We start from the raw sequence: 19016 nt of genomic DNA, 5'->3' as shown, positions 1-19016 counted from the left end.
GCCTCCTGGGCTAATTCCCTCTCCTTCCTCTTTTGGGCCTCTTGCAATGAGGCAGGCACAGAGCTAAAATTGTCAAGAGACAGATAAAAGCTGGGAGATCATCATTTTTTCTTTGCAGACAAGATAATTAGGAAGAGAATCTCTGCGAGGAAGAAGATCTTTCCATCATCATTACTTTATCTCCAGGCAGCTACTCTAATCTCTCCGGGGACACGGCACTTTCAAGCACTGTATTCTTGCTGTGTTTTTTTTAATGCTTTAATCCCTGTGTAATTCACCCACTTTTACTACCAAGCAGCGAGTGTGAGCTGGTGTGTTTGTGTGCATGTGCCTCTGTGCGTGGGGCAGGGGGGAGCACACTTGTCTGAGTCTGGGTTCGATTAAACGTGTTTTGGTTCTGATCATTGTGACCCCAGGGAGCATTTCCCTCGGGGAATGCTGGGACTGCTTGTGAGGATTATTCATCAGTGGCTCCGAGGTGAGAATCTAAGGGAAAATGGCCAAAAAAAAACCTGCCCAAAGATAGGAAAAACAATGTTTTTGTGATTGTGGTGGGTGATACAGCGGGGCTGCAAGATAGAGATGCCTCATTAAGAAGGAGAGCATTCTGCTGGCCTGCCTCCATCTACCGTGCCTTAACAAAATGTGAGCAGTTGGTTTCTGGACCCTCAAGTGCAGGGTTTCCAGAGGCTGCCTCTGTATAACTCAGCAAGCCAGTCAGAGCCCTGTTGAGCCAACAAAGGTTGTGTGTACTGGTCCTTTTGCTGCTGGCTCTGACAGCAGAGACAGCACGTCACCTGGTCTTTAGTTTCCAATACCAAGTGATCAGGTGCCCTTCTTAGGTGAAAGCAAGTCCAGAGCAAGGGTCCAATTCACCCCTGTGGATCTGTAGGGAGCTGGAATTGTTGCTTTGCTCTGGCTGCTCATACCTTATTTGCCACTAATCAGAGGTAGAAACTCTTTCATCCCTTTGTTTTCAGCAGCCACAGTGAAATGCATTGAAACAAAGTGCAATTTGCCTCCTGATGTGAGGGCATGTTGTACTCCTTAGCTGAACACAGAAAAGTAACCAATGACTGCAAAATATACATATATGGAATAAATATATTGCCTCGTGCTTTCTTTTAGCCATCTTCATTGACCAGACAGCAGGCTGACTCTTCATCAGGTGGAGGACAGCTTTCTTTTCTTTCTCTCTTTTCTTACCTGCTTCTGGCCAGGTTTTGGGACTTCCCTGTTGTCCCTGTGGGCACAGGCTCTGCCATGCCCCATCTCCTCTTTATCTTTGTGATAAAGCAGGGAGGCTGGAGCTTGCTGTCTAGCCTGTCAGCCACAGCCCAGGGACTGGGCACCACTCACACCACCTTGGGTAGTAACAGAGGGCCAAGGCTGGGGACTTGGGTCACACCGAGGTCCACCCTGCAGCTGCCCGAGGATGGTGTGGATGCAGCTCTCTGGAGGCAGGAGGATCGCTCAGGATGCCCCGTGGGAATGCTGAAGCCACATTTTGCTGGGATCAGAACCCCCACCACGCTGAGCTGAGGGAAGGCAGAGATGAGGATGCTGGTGTGCAGGAATGGGTGGCAGCCAGAAGCAGCTCAGCCTCTGTGCCAGAGAACAGGGCAGCTTGCTTTGGGATAGCTGGATCCCCATCTCTGCTGGGAAACACACGTGATGCTGTAGCTACTACCTCTAGTAACGACAGCTACTGTTAGTAAGGTCTGTGCCGCAGCACTGGCAGCCGTGCGGGGGCTGTTCCTGTGCCAGATGCTCCGGAATCATGGCGCGTTCCCTGTGCAAGCACTACACAACTCTTAATGAGCCTTCCTGGCTCTGGGAAGGAGCACAGGAGGCTCCCAGCAGGACAGGGATGTGGAAGGAGGCAATTAGGCAGTGCCCCATTGCTAGGGCAGAGCAGGTAATGGGGGCTTTGGAAGCCACCTCCTGGGGACAACTATGGGCTGGCTTGACCTTGTTTGAGGGCACCAGGAGGCTGACACACTGCAGGGAGCCATGAAATGCAAACTTTGCTGAGGTTGCAGGTATTGAGGAGTACAAGAGATCCCCAAAGCCCACTCTGAGGTCAGGGGTCCCAGGATTGCCCATGTCCCTGGGAGGGCAGAGCCTGCGTGGCCAGTGGGGTAGGGCCAGAGGGGTTCAGAAATGTCAGTGTTTTCTTTTCAAACACAATAATTAATAGCCATCAGGCCTGAAGGTTTCCTGTTGCCATGTTTGACTTGGTCTTCTTCACTGCAGGACAAAACCTTTTGGGAGTATGGGGTGGGTGGTATTTGAGTCTGGCTAAGCCCTTGGTAGCAGAAAGCCCTGCAGTGGTGAGTCCTGCAGATTAGGAAAGGAAATGGCAGTCCCTTTCCTCTCCTCAAAGTGTGCTTACAGCCCCTTGGCAGGGAGATAGAGGAGAGCACGTGGGTGGCATCCATCACACCTGCCTGTCTCCCACACCATCTCCTCTTGTGCCAGCTCCTGCTGAACTGCCATAGCCCAGCAGTGCCCCTGCCCTGCACTGCCCACCTCTTGGGTGCCCTCCACCTTTTCCCCCCATCCTGGACATCCAGACACAACACAACCAACCAGCTGAAGCACCTACCACAACCACAAAACCTTCTGCTCTGCACCATTGTTAAAAATTTCCTTCTCTTTCCCCCCTTTCCCCCCCAAGGCTGACTTCGTTGTTCCTCATCTCTTCTGTGCACAACAGGTTGTTTTCCAGCCAGCTGCCCTTAGAGAGACGCGGGGCATCTCCTGAGTGCTCCTGGTTAATTTAGAAGCAAGCAATATGTGTAAGTCATTGTAATTACTCCTTGCAGCCAGCAACACTATTGATTTGTCATCTCCTCTACCTTTTAAGCCCTGTTGCAGGTTTGCAGCTCTTGCAAGGCTCAGCTTACCGAAAAGAAATGGTCTCATCTTGCTCTTCTCCTCCTCAGACAGGCATGAAGCAGACATTGCTTCCTGCAGAGAGCCAGGGCAGGATGGAGATCAAATATTTATTTCTACTCTTCATTTGTGTCTCCCAACCAGTTTCTAATCTCTCCATAATGCCTTTGTTTCCTGAACAACCTTATGTATAGGAATTTGCTAGAAGCTTTTAAAAGGTTTAGGAAAATTCTATCAAGTTTTCCTGTGTGTCCCTAGGTCTGCCTAACTGGCTGTGAACCTCTGGGGGAGAGGAGCTCACCCTGCAGAAGCTGTGCCGTCGGGCTCCCCCCATTCTCCTGTTCCAGAAGAGACAGATCCACATCCCAGGAGCATGGCTGGATGGGGATCATGCCAGCATCATTTGGCAGGGATGAGGAGGGCAGCACCAAAGGCCCTGATCAAGCATCTCCTGGCATCCCCTTTGTTTCTGCTCTTCTGGAGAGGATTTACACACAATTTCAACGTGGGCTGGGTTTCCGGGCTCCGGAGGAGATGGGTGTTATGCCAATAGCCTACATCAGCAGCCAGGCTGTTTCCATCCTTGTTCATCCTCTTATATTTCTCCTGCCTTGGCCAGAAGCCCCAAGAGCCCTCTCACAGTGCTTCTGCAGTTTTGATGGAAGGGGCTTCTGGACCAGTTTCCCCTCCATTTAACCTCTGAGTTTATGATCCCAGCAATGTTTTTTAATATTTCTCCCTCTAAAAATGCTGTCCTTCTTAATTACGCTGCTGTTACTTGGGCACATGAGCAGATGTCACCTGTTGAACCCTCTCCTCTCAGTAACGGGGGTGTGAGCCTCCAGCTGAAGTACATACTTTTTCTTAAAAAAAAGCCCCCAACTTTGTGGAGATGTGCTGAAGGTGGGAGTGTCAGGCTTTCTTTTATGGCATTAAATAACCTCCAGAAGCAGAAGTGGGGGGGCCAGCTCTGACTCAGAGAGGAGATCCCACCAGCATGCCAGCAATGGGGAAAACTCAGTCCTCTGGCTTTGTGCTCTGTTTTCCCCAACTATTGATGAGGCTGTGCCTTTCCTAGGAGGAGCAGGACCCACTGAGGGGCAAAAGCACCATGCAGACCCGGTCACAAATTGTTCTACAATAGGAGCTCCAAGAGCCATGCCTGAACCATTGTGTGCCTAGCTAGATCAGAAACTCATTACTAGTACTTAATTAGATTTATACTCAATGTGAGTTCCTTGCTATCTCAGAGGCCACAATTTCTCACTCGCTTCTGCTTCCCTGTTGTCAGGATGAGGGTTCCTCCTCCCCCATCAGAGGTGTTTCCCCAGCCCTCATGCCCCACAACAGCAGCCTGTACCCCATACTGCTCTGCAGTGGAGTAGATCAGAGGTGGCCAGACTGTGACACCACCCCCCTGCCCCCCCCGGGGCAACAATACCAAACCCTTGTGATGATATTCCTGTAATGTCAGCGATAAGCCCGGCGAACTCCCTTCAGTGATGCAACCCTAAGCACCCTGGGGAAGGTCACCTCAGCTTGGGCTGGCCAGTCCCCTCCATCCCCCCAGCAACCTCGTGCTGCACAGGAGGCTCGAACAGAAAACATCACGTTTATTGTTCACCATCAGCTTTACAAAAGAAATGTCCCAACACGGCTGCACGTCAGGGGCCCTTTTCACGAACGTGCATTAGAGAAAGCGCGCGAGCGAGCGAGGGAGAGGGGGCAGCTCCTCAGGGTGCACGAAGGTCACAGTGTTCCCACTTGGCACAAGGGCTGCTCCCCATCCCCACCATGTCCCCCACCAGTGGGCTGAGCCACCCCAGCATCTCAGCACTGGCAGAGACCCTGGGCAGGGGGATGCGGGGTGGCAGGGCTGTCCCTTCTGCCAGCTTCGCCTCCCCCAGGGGTGGGGGCAGCTGTCACCCAAAGTGGGACTTGGGGTAGGGGGGAACACTGGAAGCTGAACACTGCATTGAGCAACCATGAGAGCCCCGAAATAACCCTCCCACCCCACCCCCAGACACACACACGTGCACATACACACACTCACATATCGAGATGTTGGTGACCACACAATGTGGAAACAGCGTATTCTCAGGCACTCCACAGGGAAAACACCAGCCCGCTCTCTCACCCTCCCACTTCCAAGGCCAGTGGCAGCCCTGTTCCTGGCAAGGAGCAGCAAAAGAAGGGGACTGGGGTGGAACCAAGGGCAGTAGCCCAATCCAGTACCAAAAGACTGGGGGATGGATGGCAGGGCTCCTCTGACCACCACCATCCTCTGTCTCTCTTTTTCTTGCTTTTGCTCCCTTGGCAGTGCTGCGCTCTTTCCCCCTCGGCCAGCGCTGGGGGAGATGCTTTGCCCCTTTCCCCCCATTCCCTTGGTGGCTGACCCATGCCCCAGCCTGGAGGTGGTGGGGAGTGCTCCCTTCCCTCAGCCTCAGAAGCCTGGCTCCCCTCCAGCAGCCCTGCCCAAACAGGCAACAGAGGCAGGGAAAAGGATGCAGGGGGGTAAGTGCTGTCCCACTGACTCTCTGCCATTCTCCCTCAGCTTCCCTGGGGCCACATTTAAAAAACCAGGGCAGCAGGAGAAGGATGGGGCTGGAGGTGAGATCCTGGAATGCAGGCTCATAAACCCAGACAGTGAGGTTGCTAGAAATAAATAAGGAAAGGGGATGTGTTCAGGTGATGCCTGTACCCTGGCACCCCACTGAGGCTGGACTGCACTCAAAGTAGATGGCGTTCTCCTTCCCACTCCCTGTTAGGTCTGACAAGGTGAGGACCCTCACCGTACCAAGGACAGCTGCAGGTACAGCGAGGTCCACCCAAAACAGAAGTGGGGCGAGATGAGACTCAGGAGCCAGCCTGCCAGGAACGAGGACAAGCCACAGCACCAGCACAGGGACAACAGGGAGGCTTCCAGGGGCCCCTCTCCCTCCTGGGGCACCAGCACAGGGGCTCAGGCATTGCCCCAGCAAGGCTTACTGGTCTGTCTGGGAGGGGAGAAAGGGGCTCCCTGCTTTGGGGCTACCACCGGGCTCCTTGGTGCTGGGGAGAGGGCTGGGGGCCACTCATGCCTTCCTCCCTTCCTCGCAGGCAGCGAAGCCCGCCTTGCTGGCGCCTCCAAAGACCTCCACCGCCTGGTCATCCCACTGGATCACATTCCCTTGGAGGTGGGAGCTGCAGTTAGCCAAGCCCAGGATCTCTGCTGGTGCCAGCATGTGGTCCCACACGCCAAACTGTGCCAGCTCTCCCACGAAGGCCTGTGTGGCATCAAAGCGGCCCCCCAGGGTGTCCTGGGAAAGAGCAGGAGAGGTGATTGGACAGGGATGGAGAGAAGAGGAGGAACATGCATCCAGTGGGCAAACAGGGCAAGGGGGAGAGGGAGAGGTTTGGGGAGAAGCAGAGCAAGGTGCTTGATGGCAAGGAGGGGAGGGGATGGATGCATGGAAGAGATTCAAGAAGACAAAGCAGGGAGGCCAAAGGGATAGGGAGAGGGAAGAGAAGGCAGTGAGCACACATGGCCAGCCTGGAGGTCAGATGAACAGGCAGGAGAGCCAACGCCCTGCTGAGCACTCCTGCCCATGCTGCCCCCTGCCCTCACCCCATTTAGGGGCTTTTCCCCCCAGCCAGCTCCCACTAGAGTGATGCTAACTGGCAGCTCTGGAACATACCTGCTCCTGACCCAGGATGACGACACCCTGAGGCCTGATGGCGTGCCAGGAGGCCAGGTTCTCGCCGGCACCCCGCTGTTCACCATCCTGATACGCCGACCACTTGCCATCCCGGGTGGTCCATGCCACGCAGATGTGGTGCCAGGCCTTGTCCTTCAGACTCAGTGGCAGCTGGGCAACCTTTGAGAGAAGAGCAAGATCCCAGTGCTTGGTAGGACTGCTGGGGAACCCCAGGGTCTCCCCAGCCCCTCACAGAGCAAGCAGTGCACCCCCATGGTGGTGGCATCCCAAAATCTACAGACATCCAGATGTGCTGCTTCTCCCTCTCAAAACTCACCCCAAAGAGCCATCCTCCCCATCCTCCTGCCTCCCACCACAAGCTTAGGGCCCCTTCCTCCCAGCTCCCCCACACCAGTGACCCTGGGAATATAATTTCCTAGGGTGACTGAAGCAGGGAAGATGAGGGCAGGGTTTTCTCTCCTGCCCCTCCTGCAACTGGGCTGACCTTGTCATTGATGAGCAGCTCCAGGGGGTTGGAGCCCCACTCCAACAGCACGATCTCGTTGGCTTGGCTCTGGACAGAGTAAGAGAACGGGGTGCCAATTCCTGCCAGGGCCTTGGACTTCAGCCACATGCAGATGGTGAAGGCGTAGAGCTCCGGCAGGCTCTTCTTCATACGGGCGTACATGTAGTTGTTCTGCACTGGGATGGTCACCTTGAAGGCATCAGGAGGGCTGTAGCCCAGTGGTCCTACATAACAAGGGTGGGGAGGAGAGAGGAAGGTCAGCACCTGTAACGGGGATGAGGGTGACCTGTCCTGGGGCTCTCCTGGCGATGTACCTCGGGGTAGGAACCCCCCACCCCACCTCCATCCCCGCGGGGCAGGACTCACCGTGCTCCAGCTCCGTCACCCGGTTCTGGAGGGAGTTCAGCTCCTTCTCGATGTTGTGCTGCTGCTGGCTGCGGTCAGTGCTGGCGGCTTGGCGCTCCTTCTGCAGGGTCAGGATCTTGGAAAGGAGCTGCTCCTCCAGCTGCTCCATCTTGGTGTGGAGGGCATCACGGGCAAGTGCCGGGGCAGTGGGTGCTGAGCCATTGGTGCGGGCTGGCAGCTCCTGCTGCATTTGGTGGCAGACACGATGGAGGGAACAGGAGGGACAAAAGAGAAAATTCAGCACAGTGTCTCTATAAGAGTTTAAATAAGGACATGCCCAGCCTGCAGCACTACAGGTAGTGCTGGGATGACAGTCCCATATCCGCACTGGGGTCTTCTCCAAGAGCCTCCGGCTGACTTTGTACCTCCCCTCTCAGAGCCCCCATTGAGTTCATTACTGCGAAACGAAGCTTGGCTGCTCTTAATGACTTTCTGCTGCTTCAGAGGCAGAGCAAGGATGGGATGTTTGGGTCATCCCTTGGCTCTGCTCCTGCAGGCAGCCTCCCACGATGAGGAAATGATGCGGGAAGGACCTCAGAGCTCCCGGCCACTCCTGCTGCTCGTGAGGCTGCTAACCTATAGCCAGCACATTAACATCACTAATGGGGCTGTAATCCTCTTAGCCCAGCTCAGCCAGAGTGTGGGGGTGTGTGCACATGTGCCAGGTAGCTCTCCATAAGCCAACCTCTCCCAGGCCAACAGGATGCCAGGGAAAAGTGGGACTTGTGCCAGGCTGTTGTGTCTCTGGTCCTCAAGGCACGAACCATCACCTGGGGACATCAAGCCTGTCTTGTCCCATCAGGGTTAACACTCAGACCAAAACTCTTCCCATGGCAAATCCAACACGGCAGCTGGTGAAGATGCTCCCAGCTGCTACTGCACACTGCAAAGCCGCCAGATCCCACCTTACTGGGAGACCCCACCCCAGCTGGAAGAAAAGCAGTCTGGAAAGGAGAAGGTGACCCTTTGCCATTCTCCTGGGGTTTCCCTGTAAATAGGAACCCTCTTCTTTCCCCATGTTCTTAGCACGCTAGTGTCTCTGCCATGGGCTCTGAAAGATGACGACCACCTTCTCTGTGTTGCCAGACCTTCCCAGAGGTGCTGGAGCAGCCTTGGAGACTACTACTACTTCAGCCCTGGATATTCTCATGGCTTGTGCTGGCAGAACAGGGGGGATACCATCCCTGTTGATCTGAACAGCCTCCCTCCAGCCTCAGAGCTGGCCTGGAGGTGGTCAGCATGCTTATCTGTGATTGTAGCTTCCTGCTTTTTCTTCTTCCTTACATCCAGCTTCTCCAGGCTGGACAGGACCTAATAATCATGCACACAAAGCTGAAGGGGAGGGATGCCTGCCTATGTCACTCCTAATCTTTGCTATCCATCATAAACAACAGAGGGAGGGGAAAGCTGGAAGAAAGTCAGGTTTGGCTAGGCAGGATGCAACCTTGGCGGATGGGAACAGCAGGGAGAGGAAAAGCAAGAAGATGGCATTGGTGTGAGCACAAATGTACCCACTCTGGGCAGCAACATGCTCAGGCTACAAATAAAACGGAAGTTGTTATGCCCCAAGGTCTGCAAGAGCTGCCAGCAGGGTCTGCCAGGGCAAACCCACAGGTTCTGTGGGGAAAACCAACCTGGAAAAGCAAAACCCATCAAGAAAGGAGAGGTTGTGCTGGGGACATCTGCCAGCCCTGACCTAATGCCAGCTCTCGCTGCCAGCTTGCTCCGGCAGCACTGAGGACGCTCTGGCAGTGAGCAAAACCTCTCTGGGAAGGGAAAAAAGAGCATCCTACCTTTGGTCTTTGCAAAATGGAGGGATTAGACAATGGGAAAGGGGCTTTAGCTCTTTTGCTTTTTTTTTTTTTTTTTTTTTTTTTTTTTTTTTTTTTTTGGAAGGGGTCTTGGGGATCCACTGGATGAAAGGCAGGGTAGAGATGGCAGGAGGGAAGGGAAGTGGAAAGGTTAATTCTCATCCCCCTGGCAGGGATAATTCCCACCTGAGGCTGCCTGCGTTTCTACCCAAGCTGAGCTGGCTGCATTGGCAGGAGGCAGCACAGGTGGGATGATGTTGCCTTTGCCTCTGTGGCCACATCCCGTGTGCTCCAAGAGCTTTTCTCATCCTTTCAGGCCGCCTGGCTACCGCGGAGGCTGGCACGCTCCTGTCTGCCGCACGCTTTGATTGCTCGAGCTGCGGGTTTGGAGCCTACGTCCCTGCTTTCATGCACAGCTCCATCTGTTAATGACGAAAAAAGAAAAGGCTGGGAAATTTTGTCACTCTCACTAGCCCCTGATAGCCTGCCCTACATTAGTCAGTAGTGACTGAGTACTTTTTTTTTACCCCCCTCTTCCTCCTGCTTTTCTCCCTGCTGCTATTTTCTTCCCTCTGTAACTTTTCTCCCTATGGCTTTTTCATTTCTCTGACTTCAGAGCGTCTCTTCCTGATGCTTCCCTCTGTGCACACACACACAGTGTCTTTCCCCTTTCATTCAATTTCTTCCCCCTTCCTGAGTTTTTGTCCATCCAGCCCTCTCTCCAGCTCTTGCTGGTCCTTCCAAGTTGGCAGCCAGGGCACCAATAGCCAGAGCCACATGGTCAATTGAATCATTGCTGACCTCATGTTCCTTCTGGAAAGGGGTTGTAGCCAGTACCATCATCTGGCAGAGCTTCAGGGCCATCCCAGCAAACACCATCCATATCCCTGCAGCCAGACAATGACCGAAGTCCCCATTTTACCCCATGCAGCCAAGTTGTGCTGGATGCCAGGCTGGGCTGCATCCCCAAGCCATGATCCCCATCTCTGAGCTGCTGCTCGAGCATCTTTCTTACAAGGCAAATCATTTGCAAAACTATTAATGGTTGATGTGCAGCTGTTATTTACTGGTGACCTTTGGGGAGGGGAGGGGGGGAAGCGCCTTCTCCCTGGCTGTTCGGCAGGCACCCGGCTTTCCATCTGCTGCCGCACAGGCAGCAGGGGAGTGGGCAGCGGGTGTGGGGGAGGCTTGTTCCACGCTTTTTGGCCACCAGAACTAGCAAAAGAGATTGAAAGATGCCAGGTAATATTAATCACGTTGAATGTCAGCGGCTGGCAGGGGGTGGGGAGGGGGAGGTGGGGGCAGGGGGCTGCGGCAGCCATGCCAGAGTGTGCCACTGGGGCTGGAGCCCTCAGTCAGCAAATGCACTTTGATTTACATAAGGAGATCAGAGCCTCATTTACTAATGCACTGGCATTAAAATCTGGTAAAATCTGGTAAAATCTGGGCGCTGCTGCTCCCCCTCAGCCACCAGCACACCTTGACTGCTGGGGCAGGGCAGGCAGGAGCACAGAACATGACCTGCAGGATGCAGCCCCGGCACATCCCAGGGATCATGATGCTCAGCTGGGTGCGTGCACACAGCAGACCCATTCTGTTCCTTGACCCATGAATCCTTCCAGCCTGCACAAAACTCCTCAGTGGCTGCCACCCTGGGATGCTCACTGCTGCAGGACAGCACACCTGCTGCACCGAGGTTTCTTGGACGCTGCCACCTCTTTTAACCCAGGCAGGACCTTGGGGATCATTAAACTCCAGCAGGGACTGGAGTAGAAGACAAACAGGGATGCATCAGCTTTTCCCCCTTCCTCACAAGGGAAGAGCTCACTGTTGATCCTGTCCCCCTAAAGCCTCACTCAGGGGGGCCTGGGACTGTCACAATTTGGGCATTTACATCCCCACACTGCTGGAGATGCAGACAGGAGGGAAACAGCTAGGTCACTACCATTCCCATTCTCTTACCCGAGGGTTCCCTGCCAGCAGCCAGGTCACCAGCCACAATGGCACAGCCACGTACCAGCTGAGGAGCAAGCAGGCTGTTGCAATTCCACCAGGTCCCCCCAGCCCATCAGGCTGTCCCCTCTCCTGCTCTGCTCTCCTGCAAGGGATGATGGGGAGAAGGGGGGCATCTGCATCTCAGCACAGCCCAGACAGCCAAGGTGATTCTCTCCCTGCTCCCTTTCCATTTGCAGCAATAACCAGAAGCGTGGAAAAGGAGCACCTGGGTCTCTCGGCTCTGTGTTCCAAGATGCACCTGAGTGTACAGACATGAGCACATGCTGAGAGAAATGGGGGGGGACCCTCAAAACCAGGATGAAAAAGCCTAACTAGGCTGCTGTGCATGAGGAAAGGATGATCAGTGCCTCGGGTGGCATTAGGAAGAGGTGAGGGAAGATGTGGGAATGCTATGCTGATGCTAGCCCAGCCCCACAGAAATGACAGGGGACAAAGAGCGAGACCGTGGGGGCCCTCCCTGCATCCTCCCCTGGGAAATCCTTCTGCCATGCTGACAAAATTAAGAAACAAATGCCTTAATAGGTTTTTCAGTACATGAATAAATCTTGTTATGCCTTACAGACGGGGCTGAGAGTGCCCAGATTAGATCAGCAATCTTCCACCAGCCCCCTCCCCGCAGTCCCTGCTCTGAAGCATCCAGCTGTAATCCCTGCTGGCAAACCTGCCTGGAGACTCCCTGGGATGCAGCCTTCCCAGAGCAGCTCATGGCATTTTGTGTCAACTCTCTTCTGAGACTAAGCCACCACAGACTTGGCAACATTTCCTCTCCTTCCCAATGGATTTTTCAGAGTCTCCAGCACATGGGGGCCACCCCGGGACTGTCCCCATCCAGGTCACCTTTTGGGATGATCATTGCCACCATCCAGGATAGCTGTGGAGGTTGAGAGTGCCTCCCATGTCATGGGGTACCCCAGGAAAGCTCCCAGGGCTGACAGGTAGAGCCATGTGGGACAGAAGCGTGCAGGTACCCCACCATGAAGTTTTAGGTGCCTGCTCCTGGGGTGGGGTGCGAGGCAATTCGGAGAGGGAGGCCACAGGCAACCATCACTGGATGGCTGAGGTGTGACCAGGAGGCTCAGCTGGCCGGGCTGCAGCCATCACAGGGGTGTGGTGCACACGGGTGACACTTTTCACCAGGCAGGAGCAAGCCCACCGGCAACACAGTGCCCTATTTCCTCACCTGGCAGGGCTCACTGAGGCTGCTGTGTCTCCCCTGCAGAGTATAATTGGGACCCTCAGGCCCCTGGCAACACAAAGCTGAACATGTTTTGTCACGTGTCACTTGGCTTCCTCATCAGTGTGTGCAGGAGCCTCGTCCCAGCATCACTTCAGGCTCCCCAGACGCGTGTGAGGGCCTGCTCCAGCCCTTGTGAGCTTCACCCTCCTCCTCCACCCCATACCTCCCACCATCATCAGAGACCCCAGGAGAGGGCCCAGGGCAGCTCATGGGTGGTGCTGCCCCTCGGAGAAGGGGGAGAGCATGGCTCTATGGCCTGATGCTCCGCAAGATCTAAACTGATATGCTGGGCACCATCCCACTGTGCATCACCTGGTATACGTGTGCAGGGACTTATTTCCCCGCTTTATTTCTGGGTGAGCATACCTGCTGCGTTTTTCCACTGATGGAAAATCATTTGTTTGGAGCTGCAGGGGGTTTTCTGGGGGGAGGGGATCTGTCCCTCCCTTTGGCTGCATTTGGCTCTGGGCAACGTGTCAGACAGGCTGCACATCCCACCCTGGCAGCTCACAGGTGCTTCCTCTGCTCTTCCACCTCTTTTCCTTCTTGTGTGCATGTGTTTATTCGCCTTTCTCTGTTTCTATTCCTGTTCATATCTCCATCCATTACAATAACCCTCTCTCCCAGTCTCATTTCTCAGCCTGTGACCTCAGTGGCTCTGAATTTCCCATGTGTTGCCTGCTGCTGCTGGGCCCACGTGGCTGCAGGGAGGGGGGCAGAAGGGCAAAGCTGAGGAGAGGGACCCCTTGGGGTGCTGCATGACCTCCCTCCTAGCTCCACACTCCAGGGAAGAGTGGAGAGGGCAACAGGGAACTGAACAGGAAGATGAGAACGTTGAGGACTTGCAGGAGGCTCCTTGCAGGTGGCTCTGACACCTGACAGACCTCAGGGAACAATCCCTGCCTGGAGCAATTCCCACAGGGAGAACAGACAACTCTCCTCTTGCAGCTCTTACGTGCCAAAACCATTGCCACAGCCATATCCTGCAAAGTCTGCCAAGGGCCATGGGACTGCTGAGCCCCTACCAGCCCAAATAAATCAACACTCATCTGCACTCTGTGATGTGCCCCATGACAGGCATCACGGGACAGCCTTTGGTGCCACTGGCTTGTGGCTGAGCCAGGGCTGAGCCTGCCCAGCACACGCTGTGCATCTGCTGCAGAGTGGGGACCAGGGGTCTGCATCCCAAGTGCCAACAGCCCAGTGCCACAAGAATGGGCACAGCTAATGACTCCAGCTGTGCCCTTCTCTCTCCAGCTCCTGTGGACCATGTGGGAAAAGGGTGCCAGGCTCACTTCACTGCACTTCACTTCGTGAGACATCCCATTCATAGCCATGGAGGCATCAGATGGGATTTACCTTTTTGCCAAAGGGCAGCATCTGGCCCTGAGCTGCCAACCTGCTCTGGAGTAGTCTTGGGCAGGTGCTATGGGGCAAGCAAGGTACCCTGCCTGGGTGCAGACCGGGGGAAAGTGGGGCAGCCCTGGTGCTTTGGGACTACCCTGCATGGAGGGAAGAGAGGGGGGCTCAAGAGGAGGGCTCCCTTGCCCCTGGGCAGAGATCTCAGGAAAGAGCAAGGCAAGGACAACCTTCCTGAAGCCTCATGAGGGGGACGAGCTGGTTCGGGGTGCATGTAGCTGCAGGCCTGGGGAATGGCACGTGTGGGAGCATCACCCCAGGAGCAACATCCCCCAGGAGCATCCCTCACAGACCCCCCAGGAGCATCTTTCCCTGGAAGCACCATCCCCTGCGAGAATCCCTCCCAGATCCCCAGGAGCATCCCTCGCACCTCTATCCGGTCGATTCGGTCCTGGAGGGTGCGGACAGCCTCCTCCAGCTCCCGCACGGCGGGCGGCTCGTCGGGGGGATGGCCCATGGTGCCGGGGTGCGGGGCGGCGCGGAGCCCGGCGGCGGCGGGGGGCGCGGCGGCGGGGGGCTCCGCAGGCCGCCCTCGCAGCGGCTGAGCTTGCCGGTGAGCTCCCGGATGGTCTCCTGGTCCATGCGGATCCGCTCCTTCTGCTCCAGCGCCGTGCGGCGCAGCTGGGCCGCCGCGCTCCGCAGCGCCAGCAGCTCCTCGGGGCCGGCGGCGCTGCCGGCGGCGCTGCCGGTGCCGGTGGCCGGGCACTCGGTGCTCAGCGGCGTGCAGACGAAGCGGCTGAAGAGCGGCGGCCCCCCCGGCAGGCGCGGCCCGGCGCTGGCCAGAGCCTCGGCGGGGCCGTGCAGCGCTCCCAGCCCCTTGTCGGCGGCGGGCAGGAGGGCGGCGGCGGCCGAGTCATTGTCGGCGGCGGCGGCGGGCGCGGCGGTGCCGGCCGGGTGGACGCTGGCGATGATGCAGATGATGGCCCCCAGGAAAGCCAGCATGCCCGCCGCCAGCAGCACCGCCAGAAACTTCAGGGTGGCAGCGGCGTGGGGGCCCGAGCCCGCGGACGGCGAGAAAAAAAAGCGGGCGGGGATGGAGAGGGGGACGGGCGGTCGGAGGGATGGACGGGCAGCCCGGAGGGAGCTGGCGGGGAAGGACGGTACCGGCAGCAACACCGGCGCCGGGGCCCCGCCGCGCCGCGCCGCGCTTATATGTGCCGGGCGGCGCCGCCCGCACCGCACCGCACCGCCCCCGCCACCGCCCCCGCGCCGGCCGTGCCCCCGGCCGTGCCCCTCTCAGTGACCCCCCCCTTCCCGCTGAGCACCCTCCTCGGGCTGCAAGGGTGACGGTCCGACCGGTGGGAGGCGAGCGGACAAGGGGACAGGAAGGGGAGGGAGGGCACCCCGGGGGCACCCGGGGACGGAGCCAGCCCCGACTCGGGCTCGCTGAAGTCAGCCCGCCGGGAGCCTCTGGCGAGAGGATGCTGCTCCGGCACAGCCCAAGGGAGGATTTCCCCCCTGCGAGATGCCTAGGCTGGAAGTAAAGGGCCCCTTGACACCCCGAGGGTGAGAGCTTCGTCATCAGTCATTCCCCGTGATGGTCTTTCGGGTCTTTTCGTCCTTGCCTTTCTCCTAAAAATTAAACTAGCAAACCTTCTGGCTGTCTTGCTCTCCCACTTCAGACAGAACTGTTGCAGAGAGCTGCCATGGGATGCCTCACCCTCTGCCCCTCACACCCATGTTATCCATTTGGGAAATAAATACACACGTTTCATCTTGCCCACCATCACTCTAGTCTGAACTGCTCATAAACGAGCTACTTGAGACAACCACTTTCTCCTTGCTCCAACAGAAGCTGTGCCATGCCCTCTCCTGTTCCCCAGGCACACTGGGGCCTTGGCGATGCAGCCGTGCCGAGAAAAGAGGAGCAGAAGAGGGAAAGTGAACAAAATCAATCTCAAACTCTACTCAGTAATGGCAGGAAATCCTTCCTAGCCGGCAGGGAAGCAGAAGCATGTGTGTTTAAAACAGCCCCAGTGCTGGGTATGAAACAATGGTAAAAATTACATCTTCTTTCCCTCCAGGCACATTTGAGTGGATAGCAAGGGAGCCAGAGCTACAAAGACTCCTCAAATTTGGCTCTGTGGGAGCAGGGAGGGGAATGTTGTTGACAGGGTACAGTCACCCTTTCTCCCCACAGAGTGCATTGCACCCCAGCCCCTCAAAACCCTCACCCTGGAGCCAGCAAGACCTGCCTGACTTGTGGTGTTGTAAGGCTGGGGGGAGGAGGAGAGGAAGACAGATGGGGTGGTTCAAGGAAGAGAGAGAGATGAAGGGAATGATGAGGAGGAAAAGTGGAGGTGGACATGGAGCAGGCTGAGCAGGTGGATGTGAAGAAAGCCCAAGCAACAGGCATCTGGCCCTGGTGGTGAGGCCAGTGAGCGCTCTGGGAGGGTGAGTGCTTGGTGTGCTGGGACGAGTGGGCAGTGGCGTGGGACGGAAACAGAAGCCTGCGCCCCGTGACATGAAGGGAGCCCACCTGCCTCCAGCCTGTCCCTTGCTAACCGTGGCAGGGGATTGCACCCTGCTGCGTCACCCCCCGCCTGCTGCACGCCCACCGTGGCAGCGGCCAGGCGGGAGTGGATTTGAAAGGAACCCACGTGAGTGCTGGACCAGCCCACCCTACCCCACAGTGTGCAGATCAGGGTGGGAGGGGTATCCTTTTACCTGCAGCCCTGAGGAAAAAAATGCCGTATGCTTCTACAAAGCTTCTTGCCAGGGGAAGTGATGCTGTGCTGGGGACTTTGCGCTCTCCTGAACATCCAGATTTCATTACCAAAGGCTGCAGGATCGTGGTGGCAAGGTTTATACCTCTGGCTGATGCCGCTCTGGCCGTGAGGGGGAGGGTGAGCCCCTCTACAGCAGCCCGGCCCCACTCAACCATGCTGGGATGGGGAAGAGTTGGGTAATGCAGCAGGGCAGGGCTCACCGCTCCTACGGTCCCGACCTGTCCCGCAGCAGGGACCACAACTTCTTCCCAGAGACAAAGAGGTGACAAAAATAGATTTTCACAGGGGGTGATGACTCAGACTGGTGAGTAGCCAACGCAGCCTCCCTGTCCCATGAATTACAATTCAGAGATGCTCGGTGGGCAGCCGGCCCTGCAAGGACGCGATGCTGCTGAAACCCTGCCCTCCTGTGCGTGACAGGGTGGGGGAAAGCAATGTGGGGCTTTGGGAAGCTTTTGGTTCCTGTTTTGAACAGGATTGGTGACAGAAGTTAGATTTAACAAGAGCTCATGGATTCAGCCCAGAGGGACTGGGAGTGAGCAATTAAGGGCTTTTCCTCCATCTAATTAACACCCAAATGGTGTCTGGGGCTAGCAGCTGTCCCCAGGGGGTGGCTGCAGGCAGGGCAAGGCGGGACAAGGGGCCACCCTGCTGTGCCCTCTGGATGAGAGGGACGTTTTGGATGGACTGCTGGCTTGAGGGGAAGGTCACCTGCTGCTCCAAGGCTGCCCTGCATCCAACCCTCCCCGCAGGAACCACGCAGCTCCATCCCGGCCAGCATGAAACCCTGGCCCATTCATGATGCTGAGGCCAGCACGGTGGTGGGGTGAGGGAAGGGGAGAAAACTTTTCCCAGGGGAGGTAAGCTGATGCCTCTGAGGCGGGGGATTCCCTCCTCCTGGGTTATCATCCAGCTGAGGAGCATCCCTAGGGGCACCCTAAGGAGATGAAAGGGCTCCTCTGCCACTGCCACTCCATGGACTCAGCTCCACCATCTCCATAGACCAGTCCATGTAGCCTGGGGATCTGCAGGTTCTACAAAGAATAGGAATAATGGCTTCTTTCATTTCCAGGTTTCTCAGCCCTGCAGATGTGACTTGCATCACCTTGCCCTGTTACTGGGTCTGCTTGCACCGGTGTGCTGGTGCAGGACCTCATTGGATGTGTCCAGTCAGGCTGGGGTCTGTCTCTCCAGCCTTCCTCCTGCTCTGGAAAGGATGGATGAGAGTTGGCTTCATTTGGTGTTCTCAAATCCAGCCAAAAGTCCACTGGCTTCTGAGCAAAACCAGGATGCAAGGACAAAGGAGGAGGGAGTGCTGGCCTTGCGAGTGTTTCGGCATGCAGCAGAGGCAAAGTGAGCCTGATGGCATGACATGAACACCACCTTGGCTGTGCTGGCTTTGGTGGGCAGCATTCCCTGCTGCCAGCCATGTCACCACTGGAATAAGCTCTGCTGTGGCTTTCCAAAACTCAGACACTGCAGAAGTATCTCAAGGCAGCAACTCTCTCCAAGGAACACCCAGCTCAGCCCAATCTCTCCCCTCCAAGTGAGACCACACCACACCACACCACACCCTCCTGAAGGGCAGCACTGCGGGTGTTTTGGTTGAACCTGTGCCCAGACACTGCCCTTTCCCAGTATCCAGGTGTGCTGCCTTCCTGCCCTTCTCTCCTGCTTGCCTGAAGGGCATCTCTGTCCAAATCCCACTCGCTTTCCCCACCACACCTCCCACCACCAGCACTTCCCCCTGGAAGTTTGGCTGAGCCTTTTTATGCATCTGCTACATGTTAGAGTGATGGGAGTGAATCTGGGGCTTCTAATAGACACAGGGAGAGGATTTTTCGTTGTCTTTCTTAGATCAGCTTGTCATAAAGTGCACTTAGGCACAGGCTGTGGAGTTGGGAAAAGCCTAAAGCACTTTTCAGCCACCAAGTGCTAGGTTGTACTCTGATCTAATTTCATTCTTAGAAGAAAAGGATGTGGGAGACCCGTGGGAGACCCATGGGAGATTCTCCAAAGCACTTAGGAAGAGGGCATTCAGGTTCCACTTGCTACAGCTTGGCCTTCCCAAATGCTCCCTCTTCCCTTAACATTCCAGAATACACTCTTGTCTTTTGTCAGAGCTTCTCTGTGTCCAGAAAGGTCCAAAGACCAAACCAGGACTGATCCACGGTGCCCAAGAAGGTACCAGGTGCTTGTGTTTGACTGAAGAGCTGATCCGTGCTGGCTCAGGGCAGGCATTTCTGTAGCCCTGCTCCCAAGCTCCAGAGTCACAGCCCGCCCAAGGAAAACAACAGG

The 19016-nt window shown here is 56.2% G+C and overlaps 1 protein-coding gene across 1 annotated transcript; it reads right to left on the bottom strand.

Moving 5' to 3' along the window:
* Positions 1 to 4491: 4491 nt before the first annotated feature.
* NPTXR (neuronal pentraxin receptor) lies at positions 4492 to 15151 on the bottom strand. The gene is given in 6 exon segments (XM_010410602.2): positions 4492 to 6197; positions 6576 to 6755; positions 7081 to 7325; positions 7468 to 7690; positions 14360 to 14508; positions 14511 to 15151. Coding segments are annotated over 6 exon segments (1443 nt in total). The 5' UTR covers positions 14932 to 15151; the 3' UTR covers positions 4492 to 5972.
* Between the last annotated feature and the right edge of the window lie 3865 nt (positions 15152 to 19016).

Source organism: Corvus cornix, chromosome 1A (assembly GCF_000738735.6).
Source record: "Corvus cornix cornix isolate S_Up_H32 chromosome 1A, ASM73873v5, whole genome shotgun sequence".
NCBI classification, from domain to species: Eukaryota; Metazoa; Chordata; class Aves; order Passeriformes; family Corvidae; genus Corvus; species Corvus cornix.
The sequence above is the reverse complement of the archived record's forward strand: the minus strand, read 5'-3'. Positions and strand labels throughout refer to the sequence as shown.